General features: G+C 37.5%; 1 protein-coding gene across 5 annotated transcripts in view; it reads left to right on the forward strand.

The window, feature by feature from the left end:
• Nucleotides 1-9,713, forward strand: part of GHR (growth hormone receptor) — a 134,010-nt gene extending 124,297 nt beyond the window's left edge. For all 5 annotated transcript variants that reach the window (XM_075488332.1, XM_075488334.1, XM_075488328.1 and 2 more), the window contains 4 exons: nucleotides 1,455-1,626; nucleotides 3,742-3,832; nucleotides 6,564-6,633; nucleotides 6,893-9,713. In XM_075488332.1, coding sequence (XP_075344447.1) covers nucleotides 1,455-1,626; nucleotides 3,742-3,832; nucleotides 6,564-6,633; nucleotides 6,893-7,855 — 1,296 coding nt within the window. In that variant the 3' untranslated portion in view covers nucleotides 7,856-9,713. The remainder of the gene's footprint in view (nucleotides 1-1,454; nucleotides 1,627-3,741; nucleotides 3,833-6,563; nucleotides 6,634-6,892) is intronic.
• The last annotated feature ends 602 nt before the right edge of the window (nucleotides 9,714-10,315 follow it).

Below are 10,315 nucleotides of genomic sequence, written 5' to 3' on the forward strand. Positions count from 1 at the left end.
TTCAGGTACACAGCTACAGTAATTTTGCCTCATATTTTTCAGGGCTCTAATTTAGCCTGCATACTGCTTTTTCCAAGTACCACCATTATTTGGGGTACATAAAATTTTGTGTGGTCCAGCATCCCTAAGAATCTCCACTAATTGTCTCAGAAAAAAGAAAAAACAACAACAACAACAAACAAAAACAACCAAAAAAACCCCTACCTGTAAAACTTTAGTGTACTATTTCTTGGTGGCTTCACAGCACAAAATAAGTAAACTGGATTAGTATATATTGTATTGCCTTCCCAACACTTTCCAACTGGATAGTCTTCACATGTTAAAAACCTTTGTGGTGTAGAGCAGTGGTTCTCCACGATCTTGTATTCAGCCACTAGCAGAGAAAAGCAGTTTGTCTGTCATCACTGCCTCCTCCAAAATCTGACTGGTTGGTTCTCAGAACTTGAGTCTGGAGCCACCAGGGATCAGAGAACTCCACAGATCGTAGCTACCAACAGAATGTGTCTCAAGTTTAGATTACACAGCTACAGTGATTATAGGATTGTATTGTTGACGCTTCCTTCAAATGCCCAATGGTTGCTGTTTTCCAGGTGTTTTAATTCTTAGCCCATGACAAATTTTGCCAGTATCATCCTTGATTCTGAAGTAAAAGTAGAATATAACATCTGCCACATGGATTTCTATTTTGAGCACATTTTCCTTATTTTTGTATACTTTTGTTGGGCTGTTGGAGCTAAAATACATCTTCTTAGAGGAGTTATAGAAGAAGAGAGAGATTTAACACATTAAGACCTCTAATGTGACATCCTACATAGTTTGATACGCGGCAGTATCTAAGTATGTTGCAGTTAATACTTAATATAGAAGTCTTAAGAACAACAATCTGATGCCAGCTCTCACAGAGTCTCCATTAGCACATTTTATTTATAGTTGAAGATTTCGGGAGCTATGCAGTGTTCCCCAAATAAATACATTTGTAAGATGCAATACATCTGGTTAGAAGGCCTTTAAATCATTTTTCTTCTTAAAATTAATTCTGTAGTGGAGATTGCACTAGTTTTAAGACTCCCATGATATTTTAACAAGTTTTTTGGCATTGTGAAGTCAGTAATGTTGTGTTATAACAGTAAAAAGGTTTTACAACTTTATAAGATCAATGGGAGATGTTCACACCACCTACTTATGGCATGTAACTGGGGGCCGCTGCCTTTCTTCACTGACTGTATTTACAGAGAGGTTGGATTCTCTGCTTTTGGTCCCCTGAATCACAGCAAAGCCTGATGGCTAGTAAGTCGAAAGTAAATGGTGTGAATTTTCTCTGAACTCTTCTTGTGGTATCCTTACAGTTCCAAGTAGCAAAAACGCCTTCAAATGTTTACTTCTGAAATCAAGAAGCAGTGTAAAATTGCCAGTACAACTCAAACAAATAAATCACAGTCCTTCTGTCTTTACAGTTAGAACCCAGGCTCTCAACAATGGTTCCACTGTACTCTCTGAAGATGGGAAGAGATTATGAGATACGAGTCCGATCAAGACAACGTACTTCCGAAAAATTTGGGGAGTTCAGTGAAATCCTTTACGTATCTTTCTCTCAAACAGGTGTTGAATTTGTTCATTGTGCTGAAGGTAAATAAGCGAAGTGCAGCAAAGTGTTTTTATAACCATGCTGTCTTTTTGTCTTTTCAGTGTTAGGGTTTTTTTTCTCCTGACCGTTGATGTTGTATGCTTGAATAGATTGATAATTCAGCCTACTACATGAAAATCATTTGGTGAGATGAGAATGTACAAGTTCCATATACCAAGTTCAGAAGTAAAATCAGCAAGACTGTTTCACAGCTCATCAGAAAGCAAAAGTACAGATAGCTTTAAGAATCAGAAATAATAACTGCTGTTGCACATCTTATAGAGCCTAAAATACAGTTAAACCTCATACTTCATCGTCGAAAATGAGCACTCTGGTAGTGAAGAGAAGAATTGCCACCTCTATTAAAGTGTTATACTGCTGGCTAAGTTTCATATCAGAATGATGTGCTTTTCTGATCTGCCCGATACTATCAAGCACAGTAAGCATTTTTCTGATTCTTGCTTCTGTCTTGTACTTGTTTTTAAAGTGTTATTAAAGACAGAAGAAGAAACAGCCATTGTGCACCACATTTTTTCTATTAAAAGAATGAGACAGTGCCTTTTCCTAAAGCATTCTCAGGTCTGAGTTACTAAATTAACTCTTCAAAATATGAGCTCTTCAGCAAATTATTTTAACAAGCTGCTTCATTTCATTTTCCAGGGTATTAATGAAGGTGTTAAATAAAAACTCTTTATCTTTCAAAATCTTGCTAGATTCCCCTTTTTAATTCATCGTATTACTAGTTTTCATTCTTAATTTATATGAACAGCTAATGTTCTGGACATGTGGCATTATTTTATTAACACCCGCTGCATTAAGTTGTCAAGGTTTTCATATGAACAAAATTAAAATACTATGAAAATCTAAGGCCATCCTACAAGCACAGTTTTCTTCACTCACTACAACCCAGATTCTGCAAGTTGATCCATATCCATACATCTCACACAGCAGCAGTGTTCTGATTTGGTAGAGACTTTTTCCTTGCTTGTTTTGTATATCACTTTTAGGAACACAGAATTAAAATTTAAATTTTCTGTGTACTAAAAATTTAAAGTAGTTAAATTCAAATGCAATATTCTAACTTTTTGAAGCAGCTGGACATTCACAGGTCTCACTGACATGACAAGGAGTTACTGGTTCTCCATAAACAGGGACCTGTCAAACACAGACATATCCAGATAGGACTTTACTCACACCTGAAAACATGTCCAGTCAAAATCTAACCTGGGAGCACATGGCTAAAACTGGTACCTGAATTCTGCCCCCCACCCTGCCCGCCAAAGGATGTATACTTATGTTCATGTATAGAATTCTAAAGCTTTCTGTCCGGAACTCCTTGGCCCAAAAAATGAGTGAAGTTTGTATGGAAAACTTAAAATCAGGAACAGATGAGAAGATTCTAAGACTACAGCCAGAATAAATTTCTCTATACTTTGTATTCTACAGTGGCAGCTTAAGTGTAATGGAATTGCCAGTATTTAAAAGATAAAACATTTCATTTATCAGCATTGTTCTTTATTCCTACCAAATTGCATTTCTCAATCATCTGAATTCTCTGTAGCCACCTGCAAGGTAAATAAAAGGGAGAATTTTTTTTTTTTCAGTTGATGGTTTACAACATAAGTAATGTTTGGCCTTTAGAAAGAGGAGTAGTATGCTTTTTGGCACCACCGTATTTTAGTTTCTGTGAGAGAAGAGGTAGTTTGCCTATGATTTAGTATGCTATTAATAATGTTCTCTCAGCTTGGGCGAACAAACAGTAACATGGTCTGCGGCATTATATGCCATCAGGACTACTGGTAGCATGCACCAAGCAGGCAGAATGTTCCTCATGGCTGGTTTTGCTACATACATTGTCTGTACTAAGATCTCGTTTATACTTAAAAACTCAGTCTGTTTTTGCAAGGAGTCTCAGTGGACTCACAAATGCAAACTATTGAGACTAAAAGGGTATTTTTATTTCTGCTTAACACAGAACTTTCACATTTAAGTAACCAAAAATTCTCCTATCAGTTTTTACCACTTTGGAATCCTCAGGCGGTGGAAGAGTAGGTTGAAATTAAAGATGCAACAGAGATGCAGATTTCTGCTAACGTGTTTTTGTTCTGTTGTTTCAGAAATTGAGTTTCCATGGTTCTTAGTTGTTATCTTCGGAACATGTGGGCTGGCCGTAACAGTGATCTTAATCCTGCTGTCTAAACAACCAAGGTAGAGAGTTTTTATTTGTCAGATGTTATGTATTGTAGCTTAAAAAATAGGGTGCTTCAATTGTTTCAAATCTGGGGGACTAGAAACTATTTTGAGGATTGTTGTCCGTTCTCATAAGCTACATGGATGCTGGCATATGTACGTACTGGGCCTTCAGCAGTGGGAATCTGGTTATGTTGACAGCTCCTCTTCCTTTTGGACTGCAGAACATTTTATTCTATAGTATTTACATAGTTAATTTACTGAGGCTTTGAAGAGGATTGGTTTTTTATTCCATTCAAAGTTTGTAAATACTATTTTTACCCACATACTGTTCAAAAGTTTCACACAAACATATGCCTATATATTTGTTTTTGTCCTTAGACTATTCCACTAATCTCTGACTATTTCTTCATCGAGCCAAGGGAAAGAGCTTGAGTCATAGGGGAGTATTTGGTCTCTGTGGATAGACTGCAGCTCCTATAAATAACAGGAATAAAATAAAACAAAGCACAGGATTGTGTCATTTATAAAAATAATAAGATGGTAATTTATAAAAATGAAACAATGACACACATGTAAAGATGACAAAATGGTCTCAAAGTGAATTCATCCCCTAATATGTGTGTTCAGGGATAGGTTTTGGCAGAAGAATTCAGCTCGGGTGTCACACCAGTACTGTCCTAGACTATGGAGCAAGACCATGGTCAAGTCCCAGTGCACACATGCATGTTGTCAGTGGTCTTGTATATACACTTCGAAAATGAACACAGGTGTTTTGCACATACCAGCTTACGGACAAGTCTTTGAAATGAAAACAATATGGTACAGTTGGAGCAGCTCTAAAAAAGTAATTTAGGCACGCAGCACTATGTTTTGGCAGAGCTTAATGCCAGGAAGCCACTCCCTGCAATAGCATCCTGATCCCAGAGTTAAGAGCAAGGCTCCTGATACAATGCATGACAAAAGCTTGGAGTGTCAGAATGGGACAAGAACACCAGGATCTAACTCAGGTGGGACCAGGAGCTCACTCAGGTCAGCACACTGAGCAAGGAGCGGCTTGGTCACAGAAGATCCTGAGGGCTGAAGCATGTCTCTGATCAGAGCTTATTAATATCTTCCGTGCTAATCACGACTGCTGGAGGAGGCTTTTCTCCACTGAGGACCCTTCATCTGGAAAGTTTTTCTGGACCTGTGGGCCTGTACCCTTTCCTTCAAACTGGTGCATGTGGTGGTGGGATTGGCAATGTATTCTGCAGAAGAGCAGGCTGCATAGGTTTCCAGTAATGCAAAATATGCAGGCTTGGTTTCCTCCTCTATCTGAAAAAATACCAATTCATATTTTCCTCAATTTTGATCTCACAAGATCTGAACCAGGCTCCCTAGGACAGATGCCATAGGGTTAGGCCATACTCTTTTAGAGTTAGGAGATGTAGGCTTGAATTATGCAAGGCTAAGAAAGGAGCAGAGTGTCATTCTCCCTCCTGAATGATTTCTCCAGGCAGTGAGTGCTAAAATCCTTTGTCTGTTTTGTTAGAAGCAGTGCCCAATCCTGTCAGAATAGCTGATTTGTGGATTCAACTGTAAGTGCAAGTCTTAAACTGGTACTGTGAGAGCCCAGACAGTGCACAGCTAACACAGCCCCTCCAGGGGATAGGTGGAAAAGTACTGGATTTCTGGCTCTCACCGAGGCTTGCTGGGCAGAACTTTGAGGGTCTGCCAAAAACAAAAACAGCTGGGGAATTTGGGCCTTCCATAGTTAAGCAGAAGGTGCCTAAATTTCTCTCTAGCACTCCTTAAGACTCCTCTGATCCTCTCTGGACCGCACCAAGGTCACTAACAATGCAGCAAAACTAATATTTGGATTTGGATCTACCCTTCCCACAGCTTACTTTCTAAAACAGGCAAGTAACCCAGTATAAAGAGAATGCTGAATTTTCCTTGTGGGAACTACAGTCTATCTGTTTGCAAAAGAAGCAGGGAGGTATAAATGACCTGCTATTGTTGGATTATTATTAATGGAAAATCATCCTTCTATTTGGGTTTTCTTTTTTTTTTTTTGTCCCCTCAAAGAATTATAAATTCATTTTATGAAGGATTAGAATAATATGTATTTCTACAGTTATGTACATGCAGAAGCAAGTTACTAGTCCTTTCTCTACAAGGGTAAAACCCTGTCTTTATTATATATTACTTGTTACATTAATAATTCAGAAAACAGAAGTGTCATAGAGATGGCAAAATACCAGCCTAAATTTTTGCAGTTGTGTTTCTGTTTTATTTATTAGTTCTAAAGTAATTTTCTCTTCTCTTCAACTCCCTTTTTCTATTCCCCCATTTAAATTTATTGGGCTTATGCAAGACTACTGTGTCCCTGAAAAAAAAATTTTGGGAAAGTCACTCTGCATACTGAGGCTTTTATCAGGTTCCTTTGAAAATTAATGTAAAAAGGGAAACTATTCACAGAGCTCTAGGAATTTACTCTTTTTCTATAGAGCATTAAATTATCAGAGACCAGACTCCAAAATGGATTCCTGCATAAATGTATGTAATTTCAACAAGGAAGGCTGCAGAAAACTTGGGTTTTTATTTGCAATGAGAGAAAACAATCATTCTTTTCCTTATTTGAAATGGAATCTTAAAACATTTCAGTTTTGAAGTAATTAAGCATAAACGCAATGTAAGGCTCTCTTCTTTCTAACTTCCTCAAAAAGGACCACTGTCAATTAAAAGCCATCATTTTTTCTTTCAGGTTAAAAATGCTGATTTTTCCTCCTGTGCCAGTTCCAAAGATTAAAGGAATTGACCCAGATCTCTTGAAGGTAATATTGTGCTCTAAAATCTACAGTGGGAATCTTTGTAGTAGTAGCAGGTGACAATTGTTGTCCCAGGCAGAAGAATTTTGTAGGAAAAAAATTATGACATGGGGGGAGTTGCCACAGAACTAGTTTTCATAAAATAATTAAAAAAAACCCTTGCAAGTATTACATCAGCTAGTTACCTTTCCTTAACTTAACATCATAAAAAGCACAAGCATTTTTATTATTTCCTTTATAATATTCTTTTTTTCTTGCTTTATAGAAAGGAAAGCTAGATGAAGTGAACTCCATCTTAGCCAGCCATGACAACTACAAGACACAGCTCTACAATGATGACTTGTGGGTTGAGTTTATTGAGTTGGACATAGAAGACCCTGATGAAAAGAACAGAGTGTCAGATACTGACAGGCTCCTGAGTGAAGATCATCTGAAATCACACAGTTGCTTGGGAGCAAAGGATGATGATTCTGGACGGGCCAGTTGTTGTGAACCAGATATTCCAGAGACAGACTTCAGTGCAAGCGACACATGTGATGCCATCTCTGATATTGATCAGTTCAAAAAGGTGACTGAAAAAGAAGAGGATCTCTTGTGCCTTGATAGAAAAGATAATGATGAGTCACTTCCAAGCCTTGCCGACACAGACACCCAACAGCCGCATGTGAGTACACGGTCCGAAAATAGCCGCCCATGGCCACCTTTTGCAGACAGCATCAACTCAGCTAGTCCATCGGTCCATACCCAGCTAAGTAACCACAATTCATTGACAAATACTGACTTCTACGCACAAGTGAGTGATATTACTCCAGCAGGCAGTGTTGTACTTTCACCAGGGCAGAAATCCAAGGTGGGGAGAGCACAGTGTGAAGGCTGCACAGAACAAAACTTCACCATGGACAACGCCTACTTCTGTGAGGCAGATGTGAAAAAATGTATTGCTGTCACTTCCCACGACGAGGATGAGCCACATGTTCAGGAGCAAAGCTGTAACGAGGACGCTTACTTCACCACAGAGAGCCTTACCACTACTGGTGTCAATCTTGGAGCTTCAGTAGCAGAAACCCCAAGTTCAGAGATGCCTGTCCCAGACTATACATCTATTCATATCGTTCACTCTCCACAGGGCCTTGTGCTCAATGCAACTGCACTACCTGTGCCAGACAAGGAATTCAACATGTCTTGTGGCTATGTGAGCACAGACCAGCTGAACAAAATCATGCCGTAGCTCTTCTTTGACTAGGTGTGTGCAGTATTTCACAGCAGAGAGTCAGCTCAGGCTTGTATGCTGAAACCAAAATGAAGTCTAAACGTTTCTCGTGGTTCTTATAATTTTATCTGAAATGTTGCAACATAAAATATTCATCAAAATATTCCTATTGTGTTCTGTAAATATTATCTATGAATTTGTCTTGAGACTGTTTTACTAGCAGTGACTGTCTTGTTCTTGTGGGTGTTGATTTTTGTGTTACTAAACATTGAAATTGCTATGTTTAATGTACAGTAAATCATGCATTTTGATAAAGCTAAAAATCAGGTGGTTTAAAGTCTAAGAATTTAGTAAAAACCGTGCTGTTGGCAGAGATCTTTATATCAGTAATTGGGAACTGAACATATAGGTGAAAAACAAAAGTAGCTTGAATAAATAACACATCTATTTTGATTTATATAAATTAATAAAATATATTTTAATATTTTAGTCATAAAAACATAAGCTTTTTCTATTACATTACACACTGTAGTTCAATTATGATGACCCATCTAAGAAATGTAAGTGCTGCAATCTTAAAAAGGAGTTTTCTGTTTTATAAAAGTTTTGTTCGCAGCAAAAAGAAAACAGAGATTTTTACAGAGCCATTTTATACCTCCAAAGAACCTGTAGAGAAATTTTGAAATATTGTAGAAACTTAAAGGAACTGATTCTATTACTTTTTATGGTAACTATAATAGAAATATACATTCAATTTAAAGTTTTGTAGAAAACTTTAAAATGTACAAAATATTTGGGCAAATTATTCTGTTCTTCATCAGATTCTGGTTAATGCTAATAATATACTTTTTTATAAGCAAAATTTTGTTGACCACAGTATTAAACAGTGTGCAACTATACTTTCACTAAAAATTTTTGAGAACACATGAATAAGCTCTGGTGACTTAGCAGCATAATCTCTTCACATTTGCCCAACTTCTGAAGCCCTCCTACAGCCAAAGGTATCACTACATTTATTAGTTTGCGCCATTAGTTTGCGTCTTGATTAAAAAAATAAAATAAGGACTTCAGGAGTTAGCCAGTAGTTCATTTTTAAAGATATAACAGGATTAAAAGACTTCAGTGGAACAAGGGAACTGAATACAGTATTGTTCAAAAGTATTTTTGCAGCCTAACAGCATCTCCTCTGACCATGTTAGGCAGACTTTCAGCAGGAAAGGAGAGAAAACTGAAACTCAGTGGGAAAGCTCTTTGTTCTTACATATATTAAGAACTTGACGGAGCTTTGCAATGAACTATTATTGCTTCAGAAGTTACCTTCCTAGGCCGTGGTTTCATCATACCAGGGTTCTTCTTAGAAACTAAATAGGGACATTCATTTCTTTGGCCTGACCTGAACATAAGTGTGTGAAGTGCAGCGAATGCAGGTCTGACTCATGATGTCTCCCATTGAACTCACTGATGCTCTCTTTGTGACCAAGGGCTACAGGACTGGGCCCAACTATTGGGTGGGATTTTTAATTTTAGCACGTACTTTATGGTAAATGTGCATTAGATATTCTGCTAATTTGCTGCTATATTTTTCTAACAGCTACATTATTTAGTTTCATATAAAATTTCATAGATGATAGACACTAATGCAAGTAATGCCTATGTGTGTGTTTGGAAGAAGTTTCTTACTCTGTTTCTATTGCCAAAAATAGTTAAATACCTCAATCAAACTCAGAATGTCATTTTGGTACTTTACTGGTCACACAAGCCATTATACGCCGGTCAGAAGACGTGTCTTTTCAATTTCTATTTAACTTTCCTTATGTCAGTGTTTTGTTTGTTTTTCTCAAAGTTTAATAAATGTATTGTCTTTGATCTGTCCTGACACGATGTGTTTTATTGCAGATAATTAATTTTTTTAATGGAAAACAGAGATTTTATTAGGAGAAATAAAGTATTTCTCATTGAGTAAAGTAGAATGCAGCTTTCCTTAGAATAGAAGCAATGCCTAATGAGATCAGTGTTTTCACTGATTGATATGTATGTAGTTAAAAATAGAGGCATGGACCTAAATTTATAGATGGAGATAGGACATGCTGTACCCAGAACTGGCCAAGACATGTTACTAATTTAGCAGACCAGTTTACCTTTGGCTGGAACAGCCTGTGGTTGCAAATAAATAAGGTGCACTAGTTCAAGATTTACACCTACAGCTGAATCCACAAATGAGATATTCTGACAAACCTCGATGGTTACTTGTAGTGATAGTTAAAACCTAGCAGTATATGAACTCAGAAATGTCAGATAATCTGTCTCTATGGAAAATGCCGTATCTTGAACGTCTCCCAGTGTGTAACTTGGTAATGTACTACTGCCTCTCTTCTCAGTCTAGAGGTAGGGAGCTGTTGGAGGAATCCAACTAGACAAGGGTAAGCCCTTTCCTCCCAAGGGAATCAGTGTGTGATTCAGTTCCTCTACACAGACATC

The sequence above is a fragment of the Mycteria americana genome, chromosome Z (genome assembly GCF_035582795.1).
Source record: "Mycteria americana isolate JAX WOST 10 ecotype Jacksonville Zoo and Gardens chromosome Z, USCA_MyAme_1.0, whole genome shotgun sequence".
NCBI lineage: Eukaryota > Metazoa > Chordata > Aves > Ciconiiformes > Ciconiidae > Mycteria > Mycteria americana.